At 40.2% G+C, this 25,504-nt stretch overlaps 1 protein-coding gene and 1 non-coding gene across 2 annotated transcripts; both read left to right on the plus strand.

The window, feature by feature from the left end:
- The first annotated feature begins 2,135 nt into the window (after nt 1-2,135).
- Nucleotides 2,136-21,259, plus strand: LOC148666015 (scavenger receptor cysteine-rich type 1 protein M130-like). The gene is made up of 12 exons (XM_088630966.1): nt 2,136-2,481; nt 3,640-3,957; nt 5,085-5,399; nt 6,372-6,674; nt 7,371-7,424; nt 7,596-7,901; nt 8,220-8,267; nt 8,508-8,654; nt 15,780-15,872; nt 17,831-17,902; nt 18,407-18,478; nt 20,506-21,259. Exons 1-12 carry the CDS (start codon nt 2,136-2,138, stop codon nt 20,610-20,612), a joined length of 2,181 nt encoding a protein of 726 aa, XP_088487092.1. The 3' UTR covers nt 20,613-21,259.
- A 3,626-nt stretch (nt 21,260-24,885) lies between these two features.
- On the plus strand, nt 24,886-24,959 carry trnan-guu (transfer RNA asparagine (anticodon GUU)). The gene has a single exon. It is a non-coding gene; the product is annotated as a tRNA-Asn (tRNA).
- Nucleotides 24,960-25,504: the final 545 nt, after the last annotated feature.

A 25,504-nucleotide genomic window follows, 5' to 3' on the forward strand; every position in this document is an offset into this window, starting at 1 on the left:
TTTTATTTAAATTGATTAACTTAACCATGCCTATGTTTACAAGAGTCCATTTATCAAAAAAATAAAAGAAAAAACGTTGATTATGGTCTTTTACTACTTACAGCCATGTAGTAATTTTTGGATCTTTAAAAAGCTTGTCATCCATATAATTTATCTAGAATGAGACGTACTTTAACACCTCGTTGCCGGTTACTTTTCATAATGGGGTACAGTACAGCCTTTTCCTTCTGGCCACACTTTCTGGTGGGAATTGATGGTTAATCAATGATTATTTTTTAACTCTCTTCCTCTTTCCATTAATATCAACTTCATTTTGTAGCTCGAAAACCGGGCCACTACAGGCCAGGGTTTGGTTAATACAGGGCTTCTTCCCAGTTTCCTCCTACCGACACAATGCACCCATTCAAAGCTCACTCCTTCCACCTCTTCCTTTGTTAATTTCGGTTCTTCCCACATGAAAGTTTTCACAGAAATAGTTTTTTTAAAGATTATTTAACTGGTTTATTTAGCTGATTAGTGAACTGCTGATTAACCTTTGTTCAACACAGAATTAATTAGATTGAATACTCCATTGTCTGATGATTAATGGAGACAGAGATTGAAGAGCATGTTTGAAAATCAAGTGACCTGTGTGAGTAGAACCAAGTTAAGAAAAACCTAGGAAGAAAAGCTCCAATCCAAGAAAGGATCCAAAGACTAGGACAGACCACTTCAAACATTAAACACTGGTGTGACACTCTGGCAGTGTTGGAATTAAGGTGATATTTGTGTCATCAATTGTCACAGACTTTTGAGATGATCCCTCCTGGTGGCAGAGGACACAAATTTAGAAACCTGTAGCAAGAAGCTTTGACATATTACAATCTGACAATAACATGAAAGATGAAGAGTTAACCATGACAGTATTTCAATTTGTAAACATTAAAGACATGAATTTAAGGATCCTTGAAAACAAAATTATAGAATAATAAAAATTATGTATTGATTTTTCATATATTTTACAAAAATAGTTAACATATTCACACACTCTTTGTCTATTCAGATAAAACAGTCAATGGGCTGACATACGTTCTGATCTGGGAACAAAAAAGCTGGCCAGAAGCTCAGAGATTCTGTAGAGAGAGGCACACAGACCTGGTCAGTGTGAGGAACCAGAGGGAGAATGAGAAGATCAAAGAGACAGCGAAGGGGAATGAAGTGTGGATCGGTCTCTACAGGGGGGACTGGAAATGGTCAGACCAGGAGAGCTTGTCATTCCAGAACTGGGCTAGAGGTGAACCCAACAATGCTGGTGGAACTGAAGACTGTGCTACTGTGTTCTTAGACGACAGTAATAGGGGAAAATGGAATGATAATTTTTGCACTGTCCTTTCCCCTTTCATCTGCTATGATGGTGAGTTGAACACATCTCTGCTGAGAGATTCACTTCAAATTGATAACACAATGATAAAACTCAGCTAATAATATACCAACACACCTCACTTCTCACACACCAACACACCTCACCATACAAACCAGCACACTTCACCTCCGCAAACAGCAACTTTTGTCTTACTCACAGAACCAATATGTCTCAATTTATTTTTTTGTGACAGGTCAGCCATTCAGGTCACCATTTTCTTCAAATTATTTTACAACTTGGATTGTAGCACTGAACTGGATCTCAGGTGTTAAGCATATATAGTAAACTTTATTATACATTATACAGTATCAATGCACATGAGCCTTTGTATGTAAAATCCCTCCTTTACAAATCATCACTTTCTACAAGGTGATGGAAATAAAAAGTTTATAAATTATTAAACCAATGAATAATGAATGATACTAAATTTTTGCTGTCCCTTTTTGTGTTCATTGAATAAATTCAGTCAGTTTTCTTTCCGCTCAGTGATGCCACTGTTTCATAACTTCTCATATCAACACACACTATCAGATCTTACTTCATGACACACCAACACACCTCACTTCTCACACACCAACACACCTCACCATACAAGCCAGCACACTTCACCTCTGCATTAAACAACTTTTATCTTACTCACAGAACCAATGTCTCACAGCTTATTTTTTGTGACAGCTTTTTATCTCCATATTTACTTAATCTTATTTTAACTCCCTTCAGTTTTATAGTGTTCATGGCAGATCTGTTTCTACTTTTAAATATAGATCTTTACAGAGTGAGGCTGGTGAATGGCAGTCATCCCTGCTCTGGGCGTGTCGAGATCATGCCTGATCTGACCTGGGGCTCAGTGTGTGACACTGACCTTGACTGGAAGGATGCAGCAGTCATTTGTAGGCAAGAGCATTGTGGGATTCCTAAAGCCATATTTGGTGGAACTAACTTTGGAGAGGGGCAGGGTCCTGTCTGGCCCGAAGAGATCCAATGCCAGGGCAATGAAACCCATCTGACCTTCTGTCAAACCTCCACCACACAGCACCAGAACTGCACACACAAAAATGATGTGAGCATTGTTTGTTCAGGTGAGAGCATCAATTTGCCTTGAGTACTTTATAAGGCCATATCAAGACTACAAGATTTTGTGCTTGCCAGAAGTTTTTCTATTATAACCTATGATTTAGCTCCATAGCTTCTGATGGTTCTTGCTTGGAGATCGGTGGAGAAACACAAGAATTAGAGCACAGGGTTACTGCTGAGGCTCAGGCCTTGATAGGTAAAATCTGAAGCTGTTTTTGCAAAAGTAAAACATCTCTCACAACAAATTCACACTTTGGGACAGTAACAGCTAAGAAGATACCTGCTCACCCTTTTTTAACAGACATTTTAGGCTGACAATGCAGTTGACTATGTCAAGGCATGGCTAGTTTTCTCTGCTGTGTCTAACTGCAGTGTGGTTTGTTACTAGTTTGAAAACTTATTTTCTCTTATTGACTGTTGTCATACAGAGAATTAGTTTCAGGTTCTGTAAACTATACAGTGTTTTGTATGTAAAATAGGGGAAAGAGGCAAAATGGCAGCTTCCATTTCCAATTTTTGCTTCCACCATAATTTAATTATGTATTAATTCTGTATGCAACTTCACTTGTCCAGTCATGTCTTAGTTTTTGTATGTTTTCAATTGTACCCAGTTATAGTCTGGGGGCATGTGTTTTCTGTGTGGATACTGTAAGTGTGTGGTCAGCATAGGAGAGGGCAGGCAGTTTATCAGCTGCTGCCCTGTGTAGAGCTGAGCAATTCAACACTTCTCAGTAAGCTAAATCATATGATTCAGTACAATTCAGGGAATCAATTGACATCAGGACCCAACCTGTACCTCCCCACACCTCCAGACAGCCCTGGTCCACCTGGACAGTCCTGTTACTCAGCAGCTCACTTTAACCCCATTAAGCCTGGAAAACAAATTACCATATAGCTCATCTGTCCAGCACCTGTGATGTAGTTGAAGTTATATCTTCTCAAGCCCTACTGAGTCCACTAGCCTGTAAAACACCCAATCAGTTTCTAATGAAAACTACTCACTCTCCCTCCTTTCCAACTATAGCCCAAACACAGAAACCCTTTTCCTCCTGGCTGTTCATATAGACCGGTAACTGAGCCCAGAAGAGTGGCCAGTTCCACACACACACCTCTTTTCCCTCACAAGGAGTCTCACTTCTCCTCTTGTTGTTTCTCCTGTGCAGGATACACAGGGTTCAGGCTGATGAATGGCTCGGACTCCTGCTCTGGGCGAGTGGAGTTACAGTGGCTCTACAGGGAGTGGGGCACAGTGTGTGATCTCTACTGGGACCTGAGAGATGCCACTGTTCTCTGCCAGCAGCTGGGCTGTGGGGAGGCTGTAGCAGTGCCAGGGCAGGCCTGGTTTGGACAGGGCAGTGGACCAGTAAGGGCAGATGTGTTTGAGTGCCAGGGCAATGAGAGCCATCTCTCACACTGCGCTGTTTCCTCATGGGGGAGAGCAGTGTGCTCTCATGGACAGGACGCAGGAGTCATCTGCTCTGGTGAGAATTGGGTGTTTAAAACACAGTGACACCCTCTTTGCTTACACACAGCAGCACACTGTCTTCATGGTTTACTGAATACCTGCTCTGTTACATGCTGCCAGCAAAAATATATTCCTTAAAGCGTGTGAGTATAATTTAATCTTGTCATATATAACTCAAACATTACCTAAAGGGGTAATCATTTTCATAGTCATTTTCTTTCAGATGATTAGGTACAAAAATTTACTGTGGACAAAACTCTTTTTTATATTTATATTGAGATCACGGTCCTAAAAATGAAAGAAAGTCTTGGATCTCAGAATCCTGTAATTAACACCTGAACTGTTTAATTAGTTTAATTAATAGAGCCCTATTAAACAGGAGGCTGAAAAAGTGAGTCTCAGAAAGTCAATGATTACAGATGTTATGTACAGTTCAACCCCACACACAGCTGACACTGCACTGGTGAACCATCACTCCTGTGGACTGAAATGAGCTAATTTCTTCTTTTACAGAATCAAATATGACCAGAGATTCACCTGCAGCAGGTAAAGAGAGAATGAAGACTGTCTATCCGTTTCAATTGTAGTTTAATGAATGGTGTTAAATTGCTCCTCTCACACACAGCTCACAGTCTGATTTCTCTCTCTGTGTGTTTGAAAGGTTTCCCTTCTTCAGCTGTTCCTCTTTCAGAAACACCAGGTATGAATTAGCCCCTGTTCTGTATCTACAGGGCTCTCATGTGTTGACCTCTTTTGCTCAGTTCAATCCCTGATGAATCTGCGCATTTGTGTGTGTTTATAGTTTGCTCTGTGTCTCACACACACAGTCTGGGTCTTTGGGACCTACAGCAAACACATCTACCTGAATACAGCAGTTTGTCACCTGTAAAGCTATTGACTCTGTGCTCAACATTGGATCACAACAGTAACAAATCTGGTATAGTGCTGATGATCAACACGGAGTCTGTTACAAGTACTAGATATATTAAATTAATCAAAAGTCAAGAACCACTGTACTTGTACTGTATCTGCTTTGCCTAGTGGGCTGAGCTGATCTTTAACTTGTACTGTAACAGCAGGTCATGGTGATCTCTTAGTACTGCACTGATCTCTGACCCCTGACCTCTAATTCTCTGCTCCTAGACCAGCTGTCCCTCAGGCTGGTTGGGGCAGGAGGTGACTGTGCTGGGAGGCTGGAGGTTTATCACAGGGGCTCCTGGGGGACAGTCTGCGATGACTCCTGGGACCTGGCAGACTCTCAGGTGGTGTGCAGCCAGCTCCAGTGTGGGATGCCCCTCAGTGCCCCAGTGCTGGCCTCCTTCAGCCAGGGAACTGGACCCATCTGGCTGGATGAGGTAGGCTGTCTGGGGAACGAGTCATCTCTGTGGGAATGTCCCTCAGCAGGGTGGGGACAGCACGACTGTGGACACAAGGAGGACGTGATAATCCTGTGTTCAGGTAAGACAGCTATTTTATATGTTTGAAATCTGTGCAAAGGTGTAAAAGAATAAATTGAAAAAGAGGCTGGAATGGGAGGAAATGTCTATGAGTCAAAAAATATCCCTGTTCCTCAACATAGGGAGTTTGGATATAATTCAAAAACCCATCTCAAATCCCATAAGAGATTTACAAAAAAAACTGATTGAGCATACACAAAATGCAGCAAAAGGTGTGGAGGTTAGATGACACTAAATGTGGACATTTGATCTAAATACAAAGCACAGATCCAACATACCCCAGTAAACACTACCAACCAGTCAAGCATGGCAGTGTTGCGTCTCTTCAGCAGGGGCTAGGAAATCATTAAGACCTTAGGAAAAATGGACAGAGCCAAGTACAACAAATACTAGAGGAAAACATGTTTCCATCTGCTGAAGATTTAAAACTGGGGGAAAAATTCTAATTTCATTTAGACCTCAGAAAAACATACTGAAGCTTCTGGGGCTGAAGAGGTGGAGAGTAATGTGTGAAAGTGGACTCTTGGTCAATGTGGAGCCTACAGTGCTGACAGGAGTGAGTGGGGAGAGAAAGAATATCAGATAATGGAGGCAATCTTGGCACAGACGCACTCTGGAGATCATTTATATTTTGTGTCAGTGCTACGTGACATATATATTTATATGTTTTGTAATGGATATCAACATTTGATTGTGCAACTTCATGAAATAAATCACGAACATGTAGACTTTGAGAACTTAAAATATTATATTATTATATTTGCCATTATTTTCACAGGTGTGGAAATGTTGATCCATAAAAGTTTTGTGACTCTGAGGGCTCTATGTTGAAATAAATGCTTCAGATCAGACCTAAATATGAAATATATTGTAGAGCAATATTGTTTTTGAGAATTTTAACTGTTGTATTAAAATAAGGTTAAGCTGTTTATGTAAGAGTGATTTCTTTCTCTGTTTCTCACTTTCTTCCCAGAGCACAAGCAGCTGAGGCTGTCTGCAGGCTGTTCAGGACAGGTAGAGGTTTACTACAATGGCACCTGGGGCAGTGTGTGTCAGAACGCCATGACGGACATTACAGCTGCAGTGATCTGTAAACAGCTGGGCTGTGGAGACAAGGGCACCATCAGAGAGACAAACTCTAGGCTGAGCCCGGATCCCAAATGGCTGGACTTTGTCTCCTGTCGCAAACATGACTCCACCCTGTGGCAGTGTCCCTCCTCCCCCTGGGGTCAGAATGACTGCTCAGACCGGGAAGTGGCTAACATCACCTGCTCAGGTAAAAAGATCTCATGCTTTTCTCTGTCATAAAAGAAGTCCGTATTGATTCTTCCATGCTAGAACGTATATGAACTGTGTGGAATGAGAGACTAATGAAGGAGTGAAATAGAGGCTTTGCAATTCAAAGAACATGTTAAGAATTTAATAAACAGTTTTGCCTTCAGCTTTAACAATTCATCAAAGCAGACTTCAATAAATCATCTCTCCATCCATCCATTTTCTAATCACTTCTTCCAATTTATAGTCACACAGGAGCTGTAGCCTATCCAGGGTCAAGAAATCATGATGAACAAATTAACCACAAAGAAGAATTAACCACATAGAAGTCATATGCCATATTGCATAGTAATATGTTGTCTCCCTGTGGTCTTCATGTGATCTTATATGGTGTGTTTTGTACTGCTTATTGACAATCATTAACCCGTGACTTAATTACATAGGTATACCAAGTTAAAATTTGAAATTATTATTAATCAGGGGATCCTCCACATCTCAGCTAGAAATGTTAACTCTGCCAGATATCACAAAGTCTATCTAAAAAAGAGACACTTCCTAGTCACCTATAGCTGTAGCAAACCTTTCAGTCAGCAGCATTTTAACCCTCATTCATTCTTGTACATGTTGCTATTGTAATGTATTGTAATGTAATGTAGTACAGCAGTAATAACTGAAGTGTTATGTTATTGTTTTTCAGCCTCCAGCAACCACAGGTCCTGTTCTGAGGACCCCACTCAGCAGCACTGCACAGGTTAGTTTACAGCTGCTGTGACCCCAGAAGCGGAATCATTTCAGCATGGGATGATTCAATCAAATGTTGCAAAGCAAACACTCCCCATGATTATCCAACAGGCACCGCTCCTTTAAAGTCTGCATCCAATCAATCAGAGGTTCTTACATTGTTCTGGTTTTTCATCATCAGAGGCTCTGCGCCTGGCTGGAGGCACTAACTGCTCTGGCCGGGTGGAGCTGCGGTACGAGGGCTCCTGGGGGACAGTCTGTGACGACTCCTGGGACCTGCAGGATGCCCAGGTGGTCTGCAGACAGCTGGGCTGTGGGGACGCAGTGAGTGCAGCAATAGAGGCCTCATTCGGACCAGGGAGTGGTGCCATCTGGCTGGACGAAGTGAACTGCAGGGGCAGTGAGCTTCTCCTGTGGGACTGCTGTCACTCTGGACTGAATCAGAGTGACTGTCAGCACAAGGAGGATGCAGGGGTTACTTGTACGGGTAAGATTGGAGGGATGGAGGATTTTCAATACATTACAAACAGGGATTCTTATCTCTGCAGGAGTTTCATATTCTGCCATGTCATTTCCTTTATTTCATGATCATTCTAAGCAGGGGCAACATTCAGCTCTTGTTAAGCCAGTTAATTTAGTTGCAGGAAGTGATTCAAGCCCAGGCCTATCTAGGTTATCCTGCTCTGATCTCCATTTGTGAATTCTCTTGACTTCTCTGACAAATGTAAAGGGATTTAAATCTGGACAGACAGCAAGACCACATGCTTGATTTCTCTAAAACAAACTTTTCTTTTCTCTTCCCCAGGTTTGACAACTACAACAGTTACAACAGCTACTCCAGCAGCAGCAACAAGTAAATTACAAAGCTTTCCTGTTCCAAATAATCCTTATTCTCCATACTTATGCGTCTTCACATATGCAGTGCAGAAACCTTTTCTCTCTCTTCTTGGCATGACACTAACAGTTTTACTGGTCTGGTGGAGGGGGTTGGTTGACCTTCTGTTGGGTTCATCTGATTTAAGCTTCAAGGGTTTGTATTCAACCAACACTACATCTCCCCTTCTGAGTTCTTCTCCTTTCCTGGCTTTACCAGGGGTCACTAAATCACCCAGACAGCCAAAGCAGGAGGCAGGAGGCTGGACTGTCCCGGCTGTGGTCTTCTTCCCGTTGGGAGCTCTGGTCTTTGTGCTGATGGTCCTGCTAGTCGGGCAGCTGCTGCAGAACAGGAAACTGCGTAAAGGTAAGGAGTGAGTCCAACTGTGAAAACCTGAGATGGTGTTTGTGTTTATTACACATGTAAAAGTAACTGTATGTCACGATTATTGTCCCTCCCCCTTAAGGGTGCTCAAGCCCTTTCACTTCAGACTTAATTCTGTGCACCTGACCCCTTTTCCCAGCCCACCTTAAAAGCCAGGCGCTGCCGTTCAGCCTGGCTCTGCATCTGGTTTCCGCACCGTGCGAGTCCGGGACCTGGAAGCGCCTGGTCCCGTTAAAGTTTTAACCTCTGTTCCTGTTACTTGTCCGCCGGTTCCGACCCGGTTCGTGTTTTTAATTCCTTGTTTGGATGGATCACCTGGCTATGGACTTTCTTGCGTTTTTGGATTCCCTCTATGGATTACTTTTGGATTGTTTGCCTCGGCCACACCTTCCCCGTGCACCAGCGCACTTTGGACACGCCCCCCCCCCCCCCCTGTTTTCAGCCCCGTATTCCTGCATGACTTTTTCCTAGTGTTTCCCCACTTCTTCGGATTGTGTCGTCCGCATAGGGTCCGGAAAGAACTGTTCCTTACACTGTATATGCAAGTTTATGTTCAACTGTATATCTTAATAATCAAAGGATACTCAACCTCAATGAGAAAGAATCTATTCACATTTCATTTCAAACTAAATATCACCCTAACAAGTTGAGGGAATCTTCCCAGGTCATAGACTCCAAACTAGGTGTACACACCTGTGCAGCAGCAACAGGTTTACATTGATCTGTTCAGACTTTCACAAAAGACATTTAGTCAAGCTCTGGGATGTGTGCTGTCTTTCACAGAGCTTTTACTTGACAATAAATTATGATCCAGGGATTCTTGGTGGGATTTCAGTTTGGGGAGATCACAGGCCAAGGTTCCGGGACTTTGGGTTTTGTTTCAGTGTGGGGTTCTTCTACAGTTCACTTCATTCTGTTCTGCTCTACTGTGTTGCTCTTGGGTGTTCTTGTGTGTTCATTTGTTTACAGATGCAGCCATTCAAAATGGGTGAGGTATTTCGCGGCATACCCCGGTGGGCGTGTCACAGTATCACGCGGTATCACGCATTTCACGTGTGTCACGTGACTAACTATCCGGCGTCGCCTTGTAAAACCGCCAGGGGGAGCTTAACCTCTCATGTACAGCATTTGAGCCTTTAATTTTGAACTGTGTATTACAGCATGTTAATCATCAGTCATTAAAATGTTGGTATATATTATGAAAGCAAGATTGCTCAGTTGGACAGAAGTACACAACCTACCTTTATCAGAAATATTTATGCATCAAAGCCTTTACTGAAGATATTACTAATAGTATTAATAATGGATGACTTTGGACAAGCTGTATACTCAAAGTATAATTTCTTTAGCACATTTGTACAAGCACTTGGAATCTGTCCAAGCCATACTTTGTCAGGCATTTTGTTTTACTTCAACGGGGCATAAAAACTTCCTTGCTTTTAACAGGGCGTTTCATAATTTCTAGCTACGAAAATGATTTAAAATGCGACACCTATCATTCAACTAGAGCTTAAAATATCACAAGGAAAAATACACACCGGTATTCCATTTCTCCCTAAACATTGTAAGCTTCGAAGTCTTTAACTAACGTGATACCGGAGTCAACAAGCATACTTTTAGAATTTGATTAAAAGGGAATATAATATGGAATCGCGTATCTAAAGAATTTAATAATGGTATGATTATATCCGTGTACTGCGGCAGGACTGTGTAAGGCTGTTTCGCCTACCTGAACATGCGAGCTGTCTTGTAGCCTACTGGTCTAGGTGCGTGACTTCCAACTGGTAGGTTGTGTGTTCGAATCCAGCTGGTGCTGGACTTTTATTTTAACAAACATTTCTTCGAAAAAATAGGTAAGCGATATTATGGACAATCAATTGACTTTTATATTTCAAAATATCGCAACATGATCGATATTTGCGATATTTTGAATATATCTTCCCTTCTGACAGTGGTTCCTGCTTCTATTGTGTGTGTGTGTGCAACAGTAAATTTTTATAGAGAAATGGAGGCGGGACAGTATGCGTTACAATATAAACATTTATATTGATTTAAATCGTGTTCTGATTTAAATCGCAAACGCGTGTTTAATTATGTGTTTTTTAATCATGATCAGGCTAATGCATTTCTACATTTTCTGTATGAACCAGCTTAGAGGTTCATACAGAAAGACAGCTTGTGTTTAAATTGAGTGTAAGGTAATTTATGCTTCTAAAGTCATGGTCAGTATTGTTGTACTGTGCTGTACTGTGTCACATTATTTTATAGCGTTTTTATTGCGTTATTAAATCCGGTGGCGCTGTGTTAGTTTCCTGACTCACATTATTTAAACTGCGACACTGATCATTCATCTCTAAATAAACTTTATTTTATATAGCATTTTAAGCGAATAGGTAATTAGATTGCTCATAAACCTAATCACTTTTTCTACATAAACACAGCGTGATTGCTCTCTGAAAATGCTTTTCCTTTATTTTTAAAGTAGGCTCAGATTTCAACTATAGATCGTATTATTATAAACTTTCTTGGAAAAATGTATTTTATGTAAACCATGTTTGCTATTAATTCATTTAGGGCTAAAATACGTTCATTGTCTTCTAATCGAGTCGAGTTGACATTGGAAGCCTGCCACACCCGGACCGTTAACGCATTAGCACGTCAAAGCCCATTGAGCCAGTATTGGCTTTAGTATCCCCCCCTTCTCCCCTCAATTCAATTCAATTCAAGGTGTTTTATTTACATGACAGATGGGTACAAGCAGTGTTGGGTACTGTATGTATATTGTAACGCTTACGGCAGACAGGCACTGTGTAGGAGCCGACGCACCAGAGCAGCGCCTGCAATTTTTATATTTATAACTTAGTTTTTAAAATTAGTCAAGCAATACGAAGCATCTCCTTTTACTTAGTGCCTGAGCATACTGCAACGCGTGTGAAGCCCATAAACGATATTAATTTTGGAACTTAAACATACAGTATATGGCTGGTCTCGGTACTTTAAAGAAAACATACACACCAGTATTCCATTTCTCCCTAAACATTTTAAGCATCGAAGTCTTTAACTAACGCGATACCGGAGTCAACAAGCATACTTTTAGAATTTGATTAAAAGGGAATATAATATGGAATCGCGTATCTACAGAATTTAAAGACCAGACAATCGCAAACTCGTTTTCAATAAAATTATTTTATTCATTCAGCAGTTTGTGAGAGGGACATCCAGCAGGGAGAGACACACACACCGGTTTTCATTGACAACATTGTTTTTTTTTTCAATTCCTCTTGTCTAACAGGAATGTTTTGTTTGTGGACAGACTGTTAGACAAGAGGAAAAGACTGCCTCCTCCTACGAAGCATTTCGTTGATCCGATCACGAATTCTTTTCCAGTCGTACGCAGCAAGGGTTGAGAATCTCCGATTCACCATCGTACTAATGGTTTCCCGGAGATTGGGTTAAAAAAAAACAAAAAACATACTAACAACTGTGCCATCCTACTCCTTAGTTAATACATTTTATTATTCATAAACAGTTAACATTGTTAGCAAAATATTTTGAATTATATTTAACCCTATTTTTTCTTTAGTTTTGTATTTAACTTATTATATGATAGTCAGACTTAATGTATATTTGAACAATGAAAATATATTTTTACAAGATTTTACATTAAGCACTTAAAATTAATATGGTTAATAATAGTAAACTGTAACATGCTGTAACAAGATCGGTTACAAGAAGAAAATGCTTTCAGAGAAAATGTTTCAACCAAACTTGTTCCCACACACCCCGCCCCCACTACCATCAGAATATACACAAACATTTTAGCGTTTCATTCTGAGCAGAAGACCCTCACACCTGAAGAGTGCTGGCTGTGACGAATTAAACCGGTTTTACAGGTTTCAATCACAGACCATGTGACATGGGACTCAGTAAACTACAGTAACACCGTATTTGATAACGCTTTAAAAACGCTATAAAATAATGTGACTTGGCACAGAACAAGTTTACAACACAGTACAAAGATAAATGCTGACCATGACTTTAGAAGCATAAATTGCCTTACACTCAATTTAAACACAAGCTGTCTTTAGCCCTCTAAGCTGGTTCATACAGAAATGTAGAGATCTAGGATCAGAACACACAGCTTCATTAGCGAATACATATGCAGGACAACTAGAGAAGACGTTTTACAGAGGGTGGATTTTTAGAAACATCCCATCAGACATCCCATCATATTCACAACGTGAAATCTAGAAAATAATATTACGTAACCAAAATCCGCAATATGGAAACAGAACCTGTGTAATTGTTGATAGATGATGTACTCGTAACATTTTTTCAAGACGAACTACAACATTTAAAAAATGACTTGTATGTACTTGATATCTCTAATCAATCCACGGGTCCCAGCACAAAACGAAAGTAAAACGCATACCGTTTCTCGCTTCTTATTGCTCAAAAGTAATTTGACCGTATGAAATGCATAATATAAACCTAGAAACATATACGTGAGCAGTACTTAAGCACTGTAGTATCGGTGTTAAGACATACCTCTCAAATACTGTAAATCAAGTTAAAAATATCTCAAGACCGATTCTGGTCGTAATGAAACCATGCAAGGGAGTTTTTATGTCCGTTGCAGTTCTTTTGCAACATGAATATAATTATATCGTTATTAATTTCTTGAGATACGCGATTCCATATTATATTCCCTTTTAATCAAATTCTAAAAGTATGCTTGTTGACTCCGGTATCACGTTAGTTAAAGACTTCGAAGCTTACAATGTTTAGGGAGAAATGGAATACCGGTGTGTATTTTTTTCTTTAAAGTACCGAGACCAGCCATATACTGTATGTTTATGTTAAGATTTCCCTTCAGTGGTAAAATTAGATATGAATATTCAATACTTAAACGGGCACAGTTAAGACATTAAATATACATGTACATATTGTATACAGTACAGTTTGCATACGGTAATATGTTTATGTTACGCGATTAAAAAATAAATAAATAAAACTGGAAGGTCCAGCACCACCATTATGTTTATATGGTTGTTTTTGTTGGTTGGTTGTTATTATGGTTATTAATAATTCGATCTATAGTTGTAATCTGAGCCTAAATAAAAAGAAAAAGCAAGTGATTAGGTTTATGAGCAATCTAATTACTTATTCGTTTAAAACGCTATATAAAATAAAGTTTATTATTAATTTGCTGGACAGAGCGGTGAACATTATTATGCATAAGACAAAGATAACGATCCTGATCAGTTTAGAAATCTGTGTACGCTGTAAGGTTTTTACTTCTTAAACTTTTAAAATACACGTTTTGAATAGAAAGAAATCCTCTTCCTGGTAGTGTGTATAGCACGCCAGCACGTCTTTTTTCTCCAATCAGAGGGGTGTCAGATAGTGTCAGCCAATCACCATTCTGCGTTGGGTAGCAACGGGTGACTGTTCTCAGGCGGAAGATGTAAACAGCTTAATGTTCGTGTTAAATATTTTTTTTTTAATTCAATTAAACGGGCACAGTTAAGACATCAAATATACATATACATACTGTATACAGTACAGTTTGCATACGGTAATATGTTTATGTTACGCGATTAAAAAATAAATAAATAAAAATGAAAAGTCCAGCACCAGCTGGATTCGAACACACAGCCTACCAGCTGGTAGTCACGCACCTAGACCAGTAGGCTACAGGAGAGCTCGCATGATCAGGCAGGCGAAACAGCCCTACATAGCTCTGCCGCAGTACACGGATATAATCATACCGTTATTAAATTCTTTAGATACGCGATTCCATATTATATTCCCTTTTAATCAAATTCTAAAAGTATGCTTGTTGACTCCGGTATCACATTAGTTAAAGACTTCGAAGCTTACAATGTTTAGGGAGAAATGGAATACTGGTGTGTATTTTTTTCTTTAAAGTACCAAGACCAGCCATATACTGTATGTTTACGTTCCAAAATTAATATCGTTTATGGCCTTCACACGCGTTACAGTATGCTCCTATTCTTTTTATGCTCAGCTACTAAGATTTCCCTTCAGTGGTAAAATTCAATATCTACAACGGGCACAGTAAAGACGTTTACAGTACAGTAAGTCTTTCTACGACAGACCAACGGACCACGAGTGCCCCTGTCGGTCAACCAATCACGCACCGCGGTATCGCGTGTCATCATACCTGCGGTATCTGTACTGCGGTGTCTGTACCGCGCACTTTGAATGGCTGCATCTGTAAGTGTTATGTTAGGTCCCATTTATTGGTCAGAGCCTTCTATGTGTGCTCACTATGTACACATTGAAAAGTTCTTCACCTTACCAAATTAGGACAACTAATGGTGTCCTCTTTTCCCTTTGTTTCTGAAATGGCTACTTAATTGCTTGGCTATGGATTAGACTGCTTTCTTGTATTCACATCGTGATCCTTGAGAATATTCTCTTCTGCCCTATATACAATGTGTAAAGTGCATGATACATAAGTAAGAATTTATTGTATCTTAATTTCAATAAGATACAATAAGAAGGAACTTAACCTCACAAATATTGCCTGATGTTGCTGAAAGCTGTGTCTCACAGGAGTTCTGTATTTTCCAGAGGCTGAAGGAACTAAGGAAGGTGAACAGGAACTAGAGAAGACAGAAACAGGCAGGGAAAGCAGCCACTGCAACAGTGCTGGGCAGTTTAGCCTCAGGTCTTGGACCTCAGGTTTCGGGGTTCACTGCTAGCATGTCTCTAGTAGCAGCTCAGTTATCTCAATGACAGAGCACCTTTCCAGTGGATTTTATACAAAATGCCATGTTTGATCAATGGGAAGACTGAGTGGCTGATTGATAGGATGACAGACTTATTAACAAATGGCCAGAGTGTATTTGAATAGGAGCCTCAGAAGAAATGTGATCATTCATGGTAATGCTATGGTGTCCCGGGATAGCAGTAGTTTCTGAGCTGCTGTCGGTTTGGTTGCAACATTGTGCAGTTATGCAGTGACAAGTGGTTTTGTCTTCCCTCTGTTAAAAACACCCATAAGAAAATATAACAAAAAATTAAATATTTTTAAGATATCCATTAAGCTGTGTGTCCCCTTGTCTGTTCTTTCCAAAGCTTTAGCTGAAGCAGAATTCGAACCCATGAATGTCTACCAAGAAATTCCATTCAAACAGACTGTAGAGGGGGCCCACCGCACCGCCAGGAGAGGTGAGTGGACACACACACTGGCAATGACAGCACCCCCTCTTGTACAGGAGACAGGAGATCACACTGTTGACCACTCAATACTTAAGTCTCAACAAGTGAACAAACACACTGACACAGAATGTGTTCACAGGTTGTCATTACCGGCACTGGATGTGCTTTCTCAGTGAGCAATGGATGCACAGCAATCTTCTACACAAAACATTTCAATTTCACACCTCAGAGCAATAGTGAAGTTACTCTTAGGGACACTGTACCTGGGGAAAGATAAAGACTTATCATTGTTGTCACGCCCTCTGCAGCCAGAGGGCGTTCCTACCCTTTCCTGTCCCTAGTTTCCTGTGCTTTGCTTTCCTTCTGGTGTCTCTATCTCTGGGGCTATATATTTCCAGGTCTCTCATTCACCTTCACTCAGCATTGACATTCAGATGGCCTGAGACCTGCCTAGCACCAGGTCGCCCCAAGTCCGCTGCCTGAGGGCATTGGTTTCTATACGACTCCAGAAGTGCTGAGCCGGGCTAATCTCCCATTCCGCCGCTACGAATAAGATCTTTTCTGCTCTCCTGCCATTCCACAGTTTGTCCCTTCCGACATCCTTAACAGAATGCTGAGCCTCCTACGGACCCCGCGAGTGGCGCATTTTTGTTTTTCCCGCAGGTTTTTTTTTTCTCCCTGGGCTTTTTTTTCTCTCAGCTCTCCTATTCTAATAATGGGATGCTCTTTCCGACTGTGAGCGGGCTGCGGCCTGGCTTTCTTCGGGTTGTCATTCCGGCATCTGTGATTGAATGTTGAGCTGGCCCTCCTATCCTCATTGCTGGATATCACTCAGGTCATCCGTACCTGTGAGCGGGCCGTGTGCCTGGCTTTCCTCGGGTTGTCCACTCCGATATCAGCGATAGGGTGGTGAGACTTTTTATCTCTCCCATTCTCATTGCTGGATATCACCTTCCTGACATGCGTGCCGGTGAGCCGGTCTAGTGCCTGGCTTTCCTCGGGTTGTCTTCCGCCGATATCAGCGATAGATTGGTGAGCCTTTTTGCCGTTCTTCTATTCTTATTGCTGGATATCACTCCAGACATCCGTGCCTGTAAGAGGGCTGCGGCCTGGCTTTCCTCGGGTTGTCCACTCTGATATCAGTGATAGAATGTGAACGTGCCTATTGCGCAGTTGGCGGTATTTTTCCGGGGTTTTTGTGTTTTGATTTTTAGTTTTTGCTTGGTGTTTTGATTTTTTCACTTCCTGTTTTCCCCTTCTCTCTGGTGCCCCTTCCCCATGTGTCTCGGAACTTTTGGTTCCTATCTGTTTTTTGTGGTTTGTTTCCCTAGTCTCCCATGTTTATCTTTGTTGTGGTTTGTGCTTGTGTACTTTGTTTTAAGTTTCTGGAGCTCTACCTGACCCCCCCTTCCTGTACCCAATAAAGGTTTATACCCTGGAGGAGGGGGCAGCTCTCAGCCGTGGACTCCCGGAGGTTTCCTTTCAGTTAAATTAGGTTTTTCCTCCCCCCAGTGCTGTGCAGCTCATTTATTTGTATGGGCGTTAGGAGCCGCCAATAAAGGGAGGGGGGGTACTGTCATGCCCTCTGCAGCCAGAGGGCACTCCTACCCTTTCCTGTCCCTAGTTTCCTGTGCTTTGCTGTCCTTCTCTCTCTCTCTCTCTGGGGCTATATATTTCCGGGTCTCTCATTCACCTTCGCTCAGCCGCTATGCATAGGTTCTTTATCTCCTGCCATTCCACGGTTCGTCCCTTCCAACATCTGTGACACTTGGCCCATCCGACATCTGTGACAGTTGTTTAGCTAAATAGAAAGAATTCAATGCAGTATTCACCCGGTCTCTTCTTAGAAACACAAACTCTGTGTTACTGTTCACATCCTGGCTTCTCTCCTAGTGGGAACAGCCAGTAGAGGACAGGGAGGCTGCTGTCTGACTGCAGGTATTACTGGTCTGTCCTCCTGTTCACAGGGAGATTCCTCTCTGATGAGCTGACTTCTGAATATGACAATCTGGAGGATAGTAAGGAGCACCCTGTCCCAGGTAAACATTGCCCACTTACACATGTGTACTCTATCAAGATTTGGATAAACTCAATTTTGTTGTTTTGCAAACCTCAGTAAATCAATTTAGCCCGTGTTTGTAGGAAAAATGCAAGAAGCTCATTGACTTATTTTTAACATGCTTTTTGGTATTATGATGATGTTGGACATGTTAATGCCCACTCCGATCTTGAGTTAACTTTTTAAGTCTTAAATCATCAGACTGTTATCTTGTCTTACAGGGATATGTGTCCACATCAGTCCTGTGGCCAATATACACTGTCCTCCAAAATTTTCCTCTGTTCTTTATCTACAACAGTATTTTCTTGATTTGCTATTACAACTTATTACTTTGAAGTTGTTAGGAGTAATTAAAGAAATTAGAATAGAAAATCTAAACAAATTCACAAGTAATAAGAAGCAGCAGAAGAAAATAGCAGTGTGTTTGTAAAATTAATTTACTAGGTGAAACACATACTGTATTTAATTGATCTCTTGTTCCCAGGAAAACTCCTCTGTGATGAGCTGCAGTCTGAATACGATGATGTTGAGAACAATGAGAATGAGCCCATCTCAGGTGAGGGCTGTGGTAGTCAGGGGAGCTCACATTGGGGGTGGGAGGTTAAGCAGGTTACATAGAGTGGGTTTTACTCAATCCCTGGAGTGCCAGCTGGAATCCCTACTCAGAAACGTTACATGAAGTCCTGACTAAAAAACACATCTATTAGTCTATTAGTATATTCTATTAATATATTCTGTTTTCTACAGATTTTAAATTGGAAGAAAGTTTAGATCCCAATCCCATTTACTGTTCTCCTATATTTAAATTGAAAGCAAAAAGGATGTTGGGACAGGCTATACATTTACAGTAATGTATGTATGGTATGTGGCATTACTTGGGGGTGTGTTCAGTGTGGAGGCGGAGCCCTGGATAAAGGGTGGCGCGTTGCCCTAGCAACCACAGCTGTGTGACTGCTTAAGGACCACAGCATTTGAGACCACGTTTTTCCTCTGTTTTACTTTCTTTTTTCTTTTCGCCTGTCCCGCCGTGTATCTCCTACTGGGACAGGTTGAGTTCTTTTTTGTTTTGGCCTCGCTCTTCTTTTCTTCCATACTGGATCCCACTAAATAGGAATAGTCCAGTCTGGATGCCACTGTCCCAAGCGATCTTTCTTTTCCCCCAGGGTGGACCCCTGCTAAGAGTGATAGTCCAGCCTTTTTTTTGGTTTTCGCTATCCTCACACTGATGCCTCTGCCCCATCAGATGGGGCGTCGAACTTAAAGGTGGTCGCCGTGGTTCCTCCCACTCCCACATTGTTGCAAATAATATAAACAATATAACATTTTTAGAATTTTTAAGGAAGACACATTATCTAATTAATCTGTTTTTGATGTTTCTTGTTTCTATTTTATTGGGGATATGAATATCTGTTTACAAAGTACATATTTTGTAATTTTAAAGTTTTCTACTGTGTCTTTTTTGTGGAACTTTGTCAGATTTGTGGAACTTTTTATATAGAGCCATTGTTGAAGATGATACCCTGGCTTTTTTTCAAGAACTACCTGGTTAATATCCTGGATCAATTAGTTACTGGGAACCACTAGTTACTACTGATTTTCTTGAAAATAACCTTTGTATGGTTGTATATGCTATAAACAAAGGTGAAAACAGCTACCATTTTCTATATATCCTTTGATTAAACAATTAATAGGTATTATATTCTGACATTAACTTATTTCACTCACATTTCACATTTTCAAATTGTGGGAAGAATGCCAATTGTAAACTTCTCAGCATTGATCGCCACATGTATCTTGACAGATGCTTCGGTTAATTTATATCTTTTCTACAAGCTTGTTTCTTTGACTAACTTTTCAGCCATTGTAGGCCTAAGTGACTAAACACATATATGTGCTTTCAGCACTACACTTTTCATTACTAAAAACACTTTTCTTTAAATATATCACATATTAAACTCCAATATTCTCTAAACACCACCATTAAGTTTGTTTTCACAGTAGCAAAACTATTGTGTAATAAACAAAACAATAGTATAATGCTGACAACAGCACTTCAGACAGAAACTGCTATTTCTAAATAGCAAAATAAACTAATATTTCTAATAGGAAAAACAAGAACAGCAGCACAGACTACATGTCACAAGACACAAGGCAAGCCAAGCTTTTCAACAGTGTGTTTCATAACCAGGTACCAAATAATAAAGCAAATTAATCTTTTTATAGGTATATTTATGTTGTGTTTCAGTTAAGAGAAACTCCAAACTCCATCCATAATTCGCAATTCTCAAAAACAACATCACAAAAGCAAATATTTGCCAAAATATATATGAAATATGCCAAATATAGTAAACAAAAAAAAGAAATGGCTGCCGGAGAACCTATTATGTTTTCAAATAGACCGGGCTATGGAAAACATTGATTTAATAGTTAGAAATAGCTCCCATAGCTCCTAGCTGTTCATCACATTGCCTTGTGTTTTTTATCCATTTTTTTCTGTCAGTGAAGATCCCATTTCCTCTTGTCAGGCTGAATCTATTTGCTGGGGCCTGTCTTCCTCTTGTGCTGACTGTGTTTCTCTGGTAGGTGTCTCTCCTATTGCCCCTGGAGTGCGGAGTCTCCTGGCCAAAGAGCCCTCAGAAGACGAAACTTCCTCTGTTGACAGCACTGACTATGATGATGTCAGAGTCTAAGCAGCTGTGTGAGCCTGACTGTGTTAGATTATAGCTTGGGACTGAGTAAAACCAATATAATGCACCTTTTGTTCCTGCACTGCCACTGTTAAAATACTATTTTTTCTCTCCCTTAATGTTTTCAGTTCTATAGCTTATGAGGATTATGAAGATCCACAGAATTATAAGGTTAGGGCAGTGTACAGTAATTACAAAGTCACTGGCCTAGTGAGACCATGTTAATGTGTCTCCTGCTGTTTCTGCCAGGCTGTGAGACTGACCTACACATTTACTGTATACCTTTAAATTGAGAGACATTGCATTGCCACAGAAGGTCTAATGTCCAGCAATTCTGAGATCAGCACTGAACATTGTGATCGTGGTTACCTGTTAACTGCTGCTGACAGACAGATGTGTCTTATTTCCAGCACATGTAGATAAAAGAATGATCAATCAATCGGGCCTGATTTCATCTAGCAATTTCCAAAAACACTGCCTTCACAGAGCACTGAACAACAAAAACAATGTGTATACATCAGGGGAAATACAGAGATAGATACAAGCAAACAGAACAAGCAGCAGAATTGTTCAAATGATAAAAACATCTCACACGTAGACAAAAATGACTAAAATAATCCTTACTACATTAATCCCAGGCAACTGCAGCAAGGCTCAAACTCTAGACTCGTCAGTCAGAACTGATGAGTCATCTTTTCACATTAGGTTTTGGAAGACTGAATGTAACCCGAATGCTTTTAGAAGAATAATTATTTTTGTTTTGAAGTACTCCAGGATGGTTGGGTATGAACTTTGCAAAATAAACATGTTGTCTAATAAACATGTCTGGATGAGTGTTGCCGCAGACATCTGAACACACAGATTGGAAGTCACGTTCCTGCTCAGTGGCTTTTTTGGCTTTGATATAGTCTAGCTTTTTATACTTACATAAGTCATTTTTAATATGTTTGTAATATGCTTTATGTACTGTAAATTGAATGTATCACTTTGGGCTAAATTTTTAAATAAAGCTTTACTTTTCACAGACCTGGTGAAAGTCTTTTTCCTGGTTAATAATATAATATTGAAAGTGACAGTAGGGTTAAGAACTACAACCATATACAGTACATATGGTTCAGCCACAGAACCAGGAGATCATATCTCCTTCTTCTAATAATATTATTGTGGTTTTGTTTTTGTTACAGAGAGATCTTGGTACATAATATATATATAAAACAATTTTTTGTTGTAATTCAAGGTTCTGGATCGTAAAAAAAAATATTTTTCCTTGCTGAAAGTCTAACACACAAGAGAGAATGGTGATATACATAGAAAAATTGGTACCAGATGATAATTTATAGCGGCTTCCTGAATATTTGCCCTGTAAGAGGCACTTTTTTGTGGAAACTATCAGGTTTTGTTGTACTACCGTGTGAACTCTTGCTCTTAAGATGGTAAGAGATTGCATTTGGTATTGCATGTAATTAAATGGCAATTCTTTTATTTGCTCTGTTTCCTACAGTATATCAGGAAAATAAAATATATGCTCAGTAGAGGGGCAAAGGTTTTGAGTAGTGTTGTAGGAAGTTTCTCTAAACACTTAAATAAAAAAGCAGAAAGAGATTCTTCTTCAAATAGCGAATATGATGCCTTTTTGGGGCCGAATATTAGACAGAGTCATCGTGCAGAGTTTATTCCTCCTCTACCGCAGTCTCTGCCTTGGACCCACCCCTCTTGGTACATCAATTTTCTGTATAGAACACCGAATATCTTGAGGAAGTCTTGCAAGCGAGGACAGCTGGATTATTGAGGTACAAACATTGGTTCAAAATCAACATCCTCTGCTATTGCCGTTGCTTCTTTGATAGTTTCTTCAAATTCTTCATCTGACCTTCAATATCGATGGATATTTATCATAATACTATACAAATAAACAAGCCTTTTTTACAGATATTTTAGATGGTTGGCAAGGTGTAATCCTCAGCTAAAATATTTTAAAAGTACAACAAAATAACATAATATTGAACAGCACTTACAGTAGGTTAACATTTAGAATTCAAATTAAGGTAAATATACGAAAATATTAAAGTACAACTCCGGTCGACCTGTTGTTTTGGCTTGTCAAGTTCTTAAACAATTTTGCGTTGTATTTTAAATTACTTAAGTTGAACATGCTCACACAAGCTCACACCTGAAGAAGGCTTCACAGCCGAAACGTTGTTTTCTCTCTTCTCTGTTCAGCATTAAATAAACCTATTACTTGTTCCCCTGCAGACTACGCATACTGATGCAGCTACCCACCTGAACTACTTTTATTAATAAAGCCGTTTATTGATGAAATTCATTCTGAATAGTTGTGGTGTCTGGAAAGGAATTTTATTTAAAATAACAATAATCTTCAATCGAGTGGTAAATAAGTTCATTACTTAGTGTCTATATTATTTCCACTACATTGAGGGCAGTTCCAATTGAGGTCAGCTGCAACAATCATGGCTGCTGAAATTTGTCAGCAGCTCTGTACAAAACCTATTCTCAATTGCAACAAACGTAAAATAACAACTGCTGCCCATTAGATGTTACTGAAGTAGGAGACTAACAAACCACCTCTTCACAGGTTAAAGCAACTCAGTAGGGGACTAAGCAGAACATTACATTTGTCCTGAATGTAGTGGAAATAATATAGTCACTAAATAACGAGCTTATGCACCACTCTCTTGAAAATTATTATTATTATATTTAATTACAATTGTTTTCCAGACACCACAACTATTCACGATCAATCTTATGAATACACGTCTTTTATTAATAAAAGTGTTATTTATTAATAATTGTGTTATACGTGTATTTAGATACTATGTCGTTCAGTTTGTCTGTTTGAGCGTCGTCCTGAAATTCACACACGAGGGAAGTCACACGAAAGAAATCACAGAAAAGATATACAGTATCGTAGAAAGAAATCCAGAGTGGAGACACCGACAATTGAAAACGGCTTCAGACACGCGATGCATGTGGTCTACCACTGAACTTAACTCCACACTGCTCCTTTCGCTTGCGGTTCTTTAATTGTGTTAGGAAGAGTGGGAGTCGACTGAACATTTTAAAGGTCGAAGCAAGACACCGGGGTAAAGTTAGCTTGAAGTTCGAAAACGATTTTGGCACGCCTGTAGCGTTTACACGAAACCTCTTAGAGTTGCGAGAATACTTCCTTTGTGTATAAAATATATTGTGAATGCTTTCTCAGCATTTACTTTTAGTTTTTATGACATTTGTTTGACCAAGCACGAATATTCTTTTGTCGATATCTTCGCAATGGAAGCACAGAATGCCTTCAAACCAAATGCATTTTAAAGACCACGACTTGTGGATATCTCCACAGCCTTTACATCAAACTATCAGTGAGCTAATTATCTTTTTTAAAACCTCCGTTTTTTCATTGATGCTTAATTACGCACTATCTGGAACCCGGGGGACCGCTGTGTACAGACGTTCACAACGCGAGAAATACTGTTCAATACGGCTTTGTGTGAAAAACCCGTATATGACCATAGGAAGCAGAACAGCCCTGTCTCCAATTACCCAGACTGTAAGCACGGGAATAAAGCTTTGTTTGATTTCTGAAACCCTTTCTTTATGTCCTGTTTTCATTCAGGTAAGGGTCAACTATATTGACAATACTACTGACAGCAGGAAGATTAAAATATTCTTTACTCAGCAGCTTATTAAAACAGCTCCCATGACGTTCAAACCGACTTTTTTCACAGAACACTGACACAGCTTTGTGTTCTGAATCTCTTTTCTCGTGCTTTTATTTAATGTGGCACAATGCACTGAGATAGCGTGCCAAAACTGTTTTCGAACTTCAACGTAACTTTACCCCGGTGGAGGACGCTTGCTCAGCCAGCAGACTCAGCGCTTACAGAACGCAGATGGCTCAGAGCGGTGTGTCCAAGCGGCTGTAAAAGAGGAGAATTCTGCCGGCGCCGTAGCTTAGTTGCTTTAAGTACCTGTCTCGTTAACTGGAGATCCTGGCTCCACATCCCAGCTGAGCCTTTCTTCCTGTCTTTTTGTGCAGAAAGTACCATTTTGGACAACCGCGTAGGGCTTGATTTAGTTTAATGCATGAATGCATTTCCTTTCTGCAACAACTTGTTTTTCAAGACATTAATACAGCTTGTGAAAAATGAAATTTAATTCTTGCCTATCAGAGCAGAAGGAATATTGCCGACAGGCAAGAAAATGCAAGCAATGTTTATTTTTTGACCGGAAAAGTGCGAATGGAGTAGAGCCTCTCTCGTCAGTCTCTGTGGCGCAATCGGTGAGCGCTTTCAGTTGTTAACTGAAAGGTTGGTGGTTCAAGCCCACCCAGGGACGATCTTCTTATTATTGTCAATGTAAACACTGCCTCCGCTAAAGCCGAAACCTTAAACCTCTTTATATTTGCCGAAAATGCAAGTCTTTTGCCCGTGTCCAACAACAACACTTGAGACCGGGGAAGTCCAATAGTGATCAACACCGCAACTCCCCAGACAACCATATTCACCCATGGAAAAGTATCTTTGAAGGGCTGGCGGGAGATATCATTTACACTCCTGTTGCGTCCTCTGCTAAAATAGTTTAGAAATATTTTGATATATTTACCTTCATTTTAACATAAATATAAACATAAATGCTGTATAATCTACGCTGTACAGTCAAACACAGGTATATTTTGAGTCTCGTGCTGATCGTCCTGTGGATCCAAAAGAAAATGTTAAAGCTGATACATTTTCGATTGCATCTAGCTATAACGTCCCTGGAAAAGAGATTTTATTAGTTGCGTGCAATCGGTATCTTTTACTTTACGTATGGTAGTGGAAATAGTTTTAAAAATGTTTTCTAAAGAAGATTGTATTGCCAGGACCTGCCTTTAGCGCTCA

This window comes from Lepisosteus platostomus, chromosome 5 (assembly GCF_059453375.1).
Source record: "Lepisosteus platostomus isolate fLepPlt1 chromosome 5, fLepPlt1.hap1, whole genome shotgun sequence".
Lineage (NCBI taxonomy): Eukaryota > Metazoa > Chordata > Actinopteri > Semionotiformes > Lepisosteidae > Lepisosteus > Lepisosteus platostomus.